At 39.0% G+C, this 10,970-nt stretch overlaps 1 protein-coding gene across 1 annotated transcript; it reads left to right on the top strand.

Annotated features, from left to right (window-relative positions):
* Positions 1–8,631: 8,631 nt before the first annotated feature.
* On the top strand, positions 8,632–9,219 carry LOC127098369 (uncharacterized). The gene has a single exon (XM_051036956.1). The coding sequence runs from the start codon at positions 8,632–8,634 to the stop codon at positions 9,217–9,219; it is 588 nt and encodes a 195-aa protein (XP_050892913.1).
* Positions 9,220–10,970: the final 1,751 nt, after the last annotated feature.

Below are 10,970 nucleotides of genomic sequence, written 5' to 3'. Positions count from 1 at the left end.
ATCACAATACATGCATTATCTTCATAAAGATGCATAATCAATTCATATCACCATTATCCCTAACAAAGCAAAATTTTGGTTACTCATAATAGTATTTGATCCCCTCCTACCATGAATGCATTAGAAGACATCGCTATCCATACCTTCAGGTCCGAGATGATTAAATATGGGCAACTGTCATACCCACAAATTTGCCATATCCCATATCATTTTATTAAGCCTTAAAACCTAATCATACATCTTATGCATCATCTCATATGCATCCATACTTAATGGTCACAAAAACTCCATAAGCCCAAGGCATGGGATTCATCTGCAAGGCCTCAAGTTTCTCTGGTCATGTTGAGGCGTGCCAATCCATCTTAACCATAATATCATCCTCAAACATCCCACAAATCTTGGAGGAACATTCAAGACATCTCACTCACCCCCCACGTCCAATTTGGGTGGTGAGTCCCCTTGGAAGAAGCTTGAAGATTCATCTGGTCACCACAAGACCAAACCCTAGCCTTTGACATACCTCTTGGCTTATACAAGTCTTGATGCACCATGGATATTGGCCATGCTATTAAGTACCCCTAAAACCCAAAGTTTCTTCATGCCCCATGACCTTTAATATCTCATTTGGACCCCTACAACTCAAATCCTAATTCATCTGACCATGGTTCTTGATGAAACTTATGGCTCAAGAAACCCTAATTTGGGGGCTTCTTGACCATTTAGCTTGATAACTTTTGGTCATACAATCACCCTACCATTCATTCAATATCGTTTCATGTCTATAACAATCCAAATCAACCATTTAAGCATCCATTCAATCCATGTTGCAAGTAGTTGGTTCATACATGATTTTTCAACTTTCAATGACTTGATCCACCCACCAATTTGACCTAAAATCATTCCACAAAGGCCTAAACTTCATTTCCCATCATGATATGATCATTTAAGGTCAAAACATCCATCATTGTGGCTTGAAAAGTAAGAAGACACAAAACCCCTAAAACTAGGTCACGTTGGTTGGTCACTTTTTGGCAAGAATGACCTATGGGAATTTCCAAAGACTATAACTTCTTCATTTTTTAAGATATTTAAGTTCCACTTTGAGAAAAATGTCCTAAATAACTTCTTCTCAAACTTTGTTTCGAGTTCCAAGACCTAATTCATTGAGGAAGGGAGTCGATGTTTCTATTGGCCAAGTTGCTCCAACATGCCTACCATGCCCAAAAATCATGTCATGACCCCTACTTTGGCATGTTGCCATTTACAAACCATAATCCCTTTTAACCTATTTCTTTTTGCATCAATTTAATCTCATGTAAAATAAAAAAAATCCCAAAATTGAATCAAAATTCACGAGCCAATTTCATTTGGCCTTGGTTCAAACATGGCTGACCATCCTGATCAGCATACCAGATGCGCAACAGTCAGAATGTGCATTTCAACTTGCTAAGTCCCTAAAGTCATTTATTTTGGTCCCTTTGATCCACAAACATGTCTAAAATGATATTTAGGCATGAATCAAAGTCAGAATGCAAGTCAAAACTCCCCACAAAGCCAAACTCGACCCCATGTGCAAAGTTAGGAATTTCTCAAAATGGAAAAAAACAACTTTTACAGCAGGCCAATTCTTTGCTCTTGCTTGTTCCAAATCCATGCTAGGGACCAAGACAAACCTGCCTACAATGCAAATGGCCACAAAACATAGTCGTTTCAATGTTCCCCAAGTCAACACCAAGCCACCTTCCACTCACATATCCATTCTTCTTAAAGCTCCCAGTTTCCCCCCAAAACCATACAGACGCCTTCTCGATAAATAGGTGAAGGTGTCCCAATGTTCAAGCACGTTGAAAAAGGCCCCCAATCACTTCTGCCTTTCTCCCTCAAACCTCCATTAGCAGAGCACCGAATTTTTGATTCCAAAGCTTTTCAACCATAAATCTCTGCCCATAAACACTCTACACACTTCACTTAAGCTTCCCAAACACCTAACTCACTCCCCCCAAGCCTCATCTGAGCTACGCTCATTCGTCGGAATCCTTCCCTGAGTTACTTCTGACCTGGTAGAAATACTTATCTCATTCACTCAAACAAGTTACCCTCTTGCTCGAAATTCATTTATGATCATTAACCCCCAACATTACAACTTTGATTATTCCACTTTCATCATTTAATTTTGAATTTAAATTTAAGTTGTTCATCTGAATCATGATCCAGAACTCCTCACTCATAGCCAATCAATGACTCTTGAGTGAGGAGAACACTTTGTTTAGGATCATACAACATGGCTTAACCCTTGATTCTGGTTAAAAACACTTAATTTAGAGTTTTGATTTTGAGGGGTCGAAAGTTGAAGACGACTGTTGGCGCATTATTTTGAATTCAAACATTTGTGTTGTCATCCCGTGGTTGGCTGGTTCACGCGCGAATCCCTTTGATTTTCCAATTTTATTATTTATTTTGTTAAAGCGCATTATTAACACAACTGGGCCATTGGCCCAGTGGGTGAAGGGCTAGTCTCCCCTATGACCCCAAGGTCATGGGTTCGAACCTAAGGAGTGCGCCCTGGCCATTATTTTCCTTTTTATGTTATTTTGTTATTTTATTTATTTCATTTTATTTTCTCTTTTGATTTATTTTTTAACCCCGTTATTTTTATTATTTTGGAAAAATGTTGAACATCAACTCCCCTTATTTTTGCCTTTAGAATTTAATGATGCCCTTATTTATTTCATTTGAGCAATTATTTTTGGATTTATGAGGTCTTAAGTTAAGAGCCAATGATATTTATCTTTTGTCATGATGTTGGCTTGGTAAGGGTTGATTGAACCTTCCTTATTTTAAACCTTCTAATGGTTTATCAAATGTTCATCCATGGGACTTTGAATCATGGATAGGTTATCCCCACACCAACTAAATTGGGTCATTTGACTTTTAGATGAGGCTTATTTATACATATGTTCATGAATTCATCTGATACATTTACCACTTTGTTTGTTTAAACTAACCCACTAACCCTTCTATACTTTGTTTATTTGTCATTTTGACTTGTTTATACTAACCATACCTTGTTAGTATTTCATTTGTTCCACTAATTTGTTAATATTTCATCCGGTTCATATAACTTAACAACTAAAATCAACCATTCAATTTTGAGTTGTATAGTCTTCTCTTTGTCAATCTATTGATAGATCGACTTGAGGTTGAACAACTTTCATTGTTGCAAATCTAGGGTAAGTTGATCCATTGATCATCTTCCTTACTTTGCATCAGTGATAAGTTATCCCTCGATGCGCCATATTTTGAATCTATTGACCTATAGATAGATAATCCTCAAAACTTGTCCATAACTTTAACTTTAACTTGTGTTAATCACTACTAACCTATTGTTATTATTATCCTTGTCATTATTTTTCTTTACTTATTGTATTATTTATATTTAAGTATTCATCATCATCACCATTATACAAATTCATCATACACACTTACCATTATGCTTTATTATTATCATCATTCAAAAACAATCAAAACATGATAAAATTAAAAGACCAAAAACACTTCATCACTTGGACTTAGAGGATCCCATTTAGGACCTTATCTTGGGGGCCTTTCATTACATTTTTTGTGATACTATGTAAAACACTTGGGTTTGATCTGTAACTTAAATTCCTGTTGTAAGAATGGCATAATGACACCACCTTAGGGGGACATGTTTGTGAGACCATTATCCTTTGTTTAGCATAGGTCACACTCTTGCACACATAAGGCTTTCTCTTGGACTACCTTACAATGAGACCCTTTTATTTCCTTGTCAGTTACTTTGCATTCATGTTGCATAAGCCACATTTATCAATCAAATAACTAAACCCTTTTATCCAATGTCAAACATCTTTTTCTTAATCAAACTTAAAATACTTTAATAACTATGATTAGTATTGTGCTCCACGAGCCTTAAGTGGTGGAGGATGAGTGAGAATGGATCATTCCTACCCTCATTATGATTATTTTGGACACAAGATGTTTGGCTTGTTGTCTAGAATATTCACCTTCGTCCATATACTTTAGTACAATCTAATCACAATCTCTTTTCATAAACCCTTGTTTAAGGTAAAATCAACACAATCCATCAAACCTTATTTTTGTGCTTTAGGGCACCACTCTGAAAACCCTTTTCTCAAAGGTAAAATCAATAAAAACACAAACATTTTCTATTCTAAACTACGGAGCTCTAATTCCTCATCCTCGAATGAGTGATACACAGGCACAAGGGCCCCAATCCTTAGCGAGCACTATAATAACAAAAACACCCCCTCTTTCACACATTCTTTTGAAAAATAAAATAATGATAGATAAATCCAATGTATGTAAAAACAAACCAAATGGTTCCCATGGAATACCATGGACGCGAGGGGTGTTAATACCTTTCCCTTGCGTAACCGACTCCCGGACCCTAATCTCGGTTGTGAGACCGATAACATATCCTTTTTATAGCGCTTCTCATGCGCTTATCCTTCGGAGGGTTTTATCGATTATTTTCCCTCGCCTTCTCCAATGGAGACACATAAAGTAAAATTCAATGGCGAATCTCCTGATATTTCCTTCTTCTCTTTAAGGAGGCAGTTCTTTTGTTCAGTTTATCCAGTTCACTCGTTACCCCATTAACCCCAGTAGCGACAAATAGGATGGTAGGAAGTACATCCTCGTGATTCTCAGACTTAGTCCTTGTCGGTGAGAGGATTGAAAATATGATCAAGTTGAGAAAATTTCAGAATGTTGCTAGTACTTCTGGTGTAGCGAAGAAACCGTATGTCACTTATGGGAAGAAGAGAGAGGGGGAAGCCAATGAGACTGATGTTGTGAGGGGAAGGGCCCTGACGTATCATGCATCGTATCAGTAAGTGGCCGCCATGTCCCTCATACAAAGTCAACAACCATATCCATACCTACTGACCACTGAGTTGTCCGACAACCTGCCCCGTATCACTAACAATATGCACCCCAACAACAACAACAACAACGTTACTACCCACAACAGCAACAAAGACAAAGAAGACCAAAAAGAAGGTTTGACCCTGTTCCGATGCCGTATAGTTGTATGTTACCATTTTTGTCATGTGGATCATTAGTGTAATTGAGGGAGTTAGGACCCCCACCAGCAGTCCTTCCTCCCGGTTATGATGCTAATGCCTGGTATGAGTTCCACTCCGGGGCACCTAGTTATTCAGTAGAAAACTCCAAGGCGTTGAAGTAAAAGGTATAAGAGCTGATTGAGTCAAAAGCTATCACATTCTCTTCGAATGGCCCAAATATGAACAATAATCCAATGCCTCCACACAAAAAGCCCACGGTGAACATGATGGAAGTAGAAGAAGGAAGGAAATTGGTGTCCCGAGTGGACGAGTTGAAGACCCCTTTAGTTGATATCACGAAGCAATTGTTTATGAACAATTTGTATCCCATTTGTATCGCTGCCTGTGAGTGTTGTTTGATTGACCCACAAAATTGTGAAGATTTGAAAGCTGGTATACAAGAGCTAATGAACCAAGGAATTATAGTGGCAGAACATCTGTCCACTATCAAAGCTGATATCCAGTGACCCCTACTATTGACAATGGTGGTTTATCAAGCCAATATAAGAGTAAATAGATTGAAAGTGATCAACAAAGGCATGATTCTACGTACAAAGTAACTCTGGTTAGCGAAATGGAGGAATTTTTGGGCATGATTAAGAAGAGTGACTACAAAGTGGTTGAACAACTCAACCAAACTCCGTCAAAAATATCAATGTTGTCTTTGTTGATGTGCTCAGAAGTGCATAAGGATGCCTTGGTGAAGATTTTGAGAAGTGCCCATGTTCCATAAGAGATCTCGGGCTGTCGATTTGAAGGAGTGGTAAACAATATTGTTGCCAGTGTTAGCTTTGGATTTAGTGACGATGAACTCCTGCCAGGAGAGAGGAATCACAACAAAGCTCTGCACATTTCCATTGAATGTGTAGACACTATCTTGTCAAGGGTTTTGGTGGATACTGGTTCATCCTTGAATATGCTGCCAAAGAGTTTATTGTCAAAACTAGCCATTGAAGGACTGTTGATGAAGCCCAATGAGTTAATAGTGAGGGCTTCCAATGGCTCAAAAAGGACGATTATAGGAGAAGTGGAACTCCCGATTAAAATTGGACCTGATACATTTTCATCACTTTCTACATCATGGAAATATATCCCGCTTACTGGGTTCTGCTTGGACAAGCTTAGATTCATTCACCCGGAGCTGTTACCTCGACTTTCCACCAAAGGCTAAAGTTTTTGATCAATAATAAGCTAGTAGTAGTAGAAGGTGAGAAAGATATAATGGTGAGTCATCTAGTGTCTTTTCGCTACGTTGAGGTTGGAGGTGAAGTCCAAGAAACCATCTTTCAAGCTTTTGAGGTAGTAAATATGGAGATGCTTCCCCCTGTGAAGGAAGTGAAGAATGTTGAGTTCCCCATGGTATCTTGGAAAGATGAGAGGATAATAATTGAAGTTGGATACCCTAAAGGTTAGGTTAGAGTTTTGGAATTTCCCGTAAACAAGGAATGCTCTGGCTTGGGATACCATTCACAAACTGTGAAGAAACCAATGACAAATGTTGTTGAGGGACAAGTGCTCCCATTACCAGACATCTTCACTAGCATAGGACACCTTGTGGATGGACAAATAAGTGTGATGGAGGAAGAAGAAAATGATGTTGCTGACAAAGTAGGACTTGTTTATCAGAATCTGGAAGACTAGGAGCTTGCAAATTGGACATCGACAGAGATGCCCGAAGTTACCATGATCGAGAAGTAATTTTCCTTTGTTTGTTTTGCTTTGAAAAAAGTACCATGCTCTGCCCAAGGCATGATGAACCATTTGTAGGGACCCCTTTAAAATTTTCAAATCAATAATAATTAATGAAATCATCATTTTACATCCAAATTGTGCTCCTTGTCTTTCATTGTTTTTTACTTTTCATTTTACAAAAAAAATGGCAATGCTTTCTTATTCTCTTTTTAAATTTCCATTCATTATTCTTCTTCCTCATAAAAATAAAAGTATGAACCATGAATTGTGCATATTCCCCTTGATTTTCATAGATAACAGTACTGCTATGGCCCATTATGACTTTGAAAATCCTATCTTTCGGGCTGACAAAGACTGTGAATAATATTGTGAACTCCCAAAAGAGTTAGCCCGACTACTGCGGCAAGAGTCAAACGTTATCCAACCGTATCAAGAATCAGTAGAAGTTGTCAACCTTGGGACTGAGGAGGATCTAAAAGAGGTCAGAATAGGCACAACCCTAAGAGATTATGTGAAGGAAAATCTGATCAAGCTCCTACAAGAATACATGTATGTGTTTGCTTGGTCTTACCAAGATATACCCGACCTCGACATAGGAATTGTGGAGCATAGGCTACCCCTCAAAGAAGATTTCTCTCCAGTAAAGTAGAAATTGAGGAGAACTTGGCCCGATATGGCGATAAAAGTCAAGGAGGAGGTTCAAAAGCAGCTTGACACATGCTTTCTAGCAGTGGAAAACTACCCCCGGTGGATTGCAAACATCGTGCCCGTACCCAAGAAGGATGGAAATGTGTGTATGTGTATGGATTATAGATATTTGAATAGAGCTAGCCCAAAAGACGACTTCCCATTGCCCCACATTGATGTGCTAGTGGATAATACATCTCAATTCTCTGTATTCTCTTTCATGGATGGCTTCTCCAGCTACAACCAAATTAGAATGGCCATGAACGACATGGAGAAAACTACCTTCATCACCCCGTGGGGAACTTTTTTTCTATAAGGTTATGCCCTTTGGTCTAAAGAATGTTGGCACAACATACCAACATGCAATGGTGACACTCTTTCATGACATGATTTATAAAGAGATCGAAGTCTACGTTGACGATATGATTGCCAAATCCCAAACCAAAAAGGAGCATGTAGTCAATCTAGAGAAATTATTTGCATGCCTAAGGAAGTTTAGATTTAGGCTAAACCCCAGCAAATGCACATTTGGGGTAAGATCTGGCAAGTTTCTATGATTCATTGTCAGCCAACGAGGGATTAAAGTCGATCTTGAAAATGTTAAAGCCATACAAGTTATGCCCGTACAGAAAACTGAGAAAGAGGTCAGTGGATTTCTAGAGAGATTAAATTACATCGCCAGATTCATATCTCACCTCACGGCCACCTGTGAGCCAATCTTCAAGCTGCTTCACAAAGATCAGACAGTCGTGTGGCATGACAAATGCCAAAATGATTTTTAGAAGATCAAGGAGTACTTGCAAGAACCTCTAGTCTTGATGCCTCATGTTCCAGGCAAACCTCTAATGATGTAGTTGACGGTCCTCGAAGGGTCAATGGGATGTGTTCTAAGCCAACACGATGAAACTAGAAGGAAAGAGAATGTTGTATACTACTTAAGCAAGAAGTTTACCGATTGCGAGAGTAGATATTCAATGCTTGAAAAGGCATGTTGCACACTTGCTTGGGCTGCTAAACGCTTAAGGCAATACATGCTTACACCCATAACACTTTTAATCTCCAAAATTGCTCATGTCAAGTACATCTTTGAAAAACCTACTCTCACTAGAAGATTCGTCCATTGCAGATGGCCTTAACTGAGTATGACATTCAACATGTCACCCAAAAAGTTGTCAAAGGGAGTGTCTTGCCATACTATCTTGCCCATCAACCCTTGGAAGACTATCAGTCGATGCGCTTTGGATTCCCCGACGAGGATATCATATTTATAAGGGGTTGTAATATTCTTGGCCCCAAGGAAGGACCAGAACTTGGCTCACGTTGGACACTTGTATCCGATGGCGCTTCTAACGCTCAAGGCAATGGAATTGGGGCAGTTATTACATCCCCAACTGGTTTTCATCTACCCTTCACTATGAAGTTGTGCTTTGGTTGTACCAACAATATGGCGGAGTATGAGGCTTGTATCTTCGGCATTGAAGTTGATATTGATCTAAGGATCAAAATCCTCAAAGTTTATGGAAATTCAGCCTTGCTAAACATCCAAGTTAAAGGAGATTGGGAAGCTCATGGTCACAAACTGATCCCTTACAAGGAGCATGTCCTAAAGTTAATCCTATACTTAGATGAGATTACATTACATCACATCCCTCGAGAGGAGAATCAGTTGGCTGATGTCTTAGCTACTATACCATCCATGTTTAAGGTCAAGTAGAAAAATGAAGCACCATCTATCCGCATTGACTACTTGGACGAACCAACCTACTGTTTGGCATCCGAAGACGAGTCTGATAGCCATCCCTGGTTTTATGACATCATGAGGTACTTAGAAATCCAATAATACCTAGAAAATGCATCCATCACGGACAAAAATTATCTCCGAAAGCTATCAGCCAAGTTCTTTTTGAATGGAGGGGTACTGTACAAGAGAAATTATGATTTGGTCTTGCTCAGATGCATAGACAAACATGAAGCAAACTGAATTATAATGGAAATCCATGAGGGTTCCTTTGGGACGCATGCCAATCAACATACAATGGTCAAGAAAATCTTGAGGGCTGATTATTACTAGATGACTATGGAGGTTGATTGCTACCACCACGTCCAAACATGCTATAAATGCCATATTTATGCTGACAAAATACACGTACCATCAGTGCCACTTGATTTCTTAACATCACCTTGGCCTTTCTCGATGTGGGACATTGAAGTGATTGGGCGCATTGAGCCAATTGCCTTAAACAGACACCGTTTTGTTTTGGTAGCCATAGACTATTTCACCAAATGGGTGGAAGTTGTCTCATACGCAAACGTCACTAGGCAAGTGGTGGCTCGTTTCTTGAAGAAAGAAATCATATGTCATTATGGGGTCCCAAACAAAATCATTATTGATAATGGTTCCAACCTCAACAACAAAATGATGAAAGAGTTGTGCAAGAACTTCAAGATAGAACACCATAATTAATCATCGTATCGACCAAAGATAAATGACATTGTTGAGGCAGCCAATAAGAGTATCAAGAAGATCATTCAAAATATGGTGGAAACCTACAAGGATTAGCATGAGATGCTCTCATTTGCTTTTCATGGCTATCGTACTTCAGTACGTACCTCCACTGGGACAACCCCATTTTCTCTTGTTTATAGCATGGATGTAGTTCTGCCTGTTGAAGTATAGATTCCTTCCTTGAGGATATTGACTGATGTCAAGCTCGACGAAGCTGAGTGGGTACAAGCAAGACTTGATTAGTTGAACCTCATTGGCGAAAAGCGCTTGGCATCCATCTGCCACGACCAACTATACCAAAAGCGTCTCAAGAGGGCATTCGACAAAAAGGTCTTTCCTCGAAGTCTCAAGGATGAAGATTTGGTTTTGAGAAAGATTCTACTGATTCACACCGACCCAAGGGGAAAATATACGCCTAACTATGAGGGCATATAAGTTGTAAGGAAGGTTTTCTCTAGAGGAGCATTAATACTCTCAACTATGGATGGTGAAGATCTTCCCTCCCATGTGAATGCGGATGCAATCAAAAAATACTATGCTTGAAAAAAGAAGAAGAAGTCGATAAGTTGAAAACCCAAAAGGGAGGCTTAGGCAAGAAAGGGTATCCCGGTAGGCTGAAAACCCGAAAGAGCGGTCTAGGCAAAAATTATGGATTCATAAAAGCGAGAGGCTGCAGTCTGCAAAGAATATTTTGAATATATCCATCATAATTCCGAATGGAGAATCAATCCAATCACCTTCTTCTAAAGCAAGACCCGAGGACCTTATAAGACATGGGGATTATAGCAAAAATTGGAACTCAGTGGAAATTCAAGTTTTTCTCATTGTCATTATATTTTTCATTTATTTTTGCAATCACCTCTTTTAGGAATTGCTTCCTCTTGTAAATGACCCATTTAAGGGATTACCTTTTATCAATAAAATCCTTTTCATCAAATGTGCTCAATATTTTTATTTTC

The sequence above is a fragment of the Lathyrus oleraceus genome, chromosome 1 (assembly GCF_024323335.1).
Source record: "Lathyrus oleraceus cultivar Zhongwan6 chromosome 1, CAAS_Psat_ZW6_1.0, whole genome shotgun sequence".
NCBI lineage: Eukaryota > Viridiplantae > Streptophyta > Magnoliopsida > Fabales > Fabaceae > Lathyrus > Lathyrus oleraceus.
The sequence above is the reverse complement of the archived record's forward strand: the minus strand, read 5'-3'. Positions and strand labels throughout refer to the sequence as shown.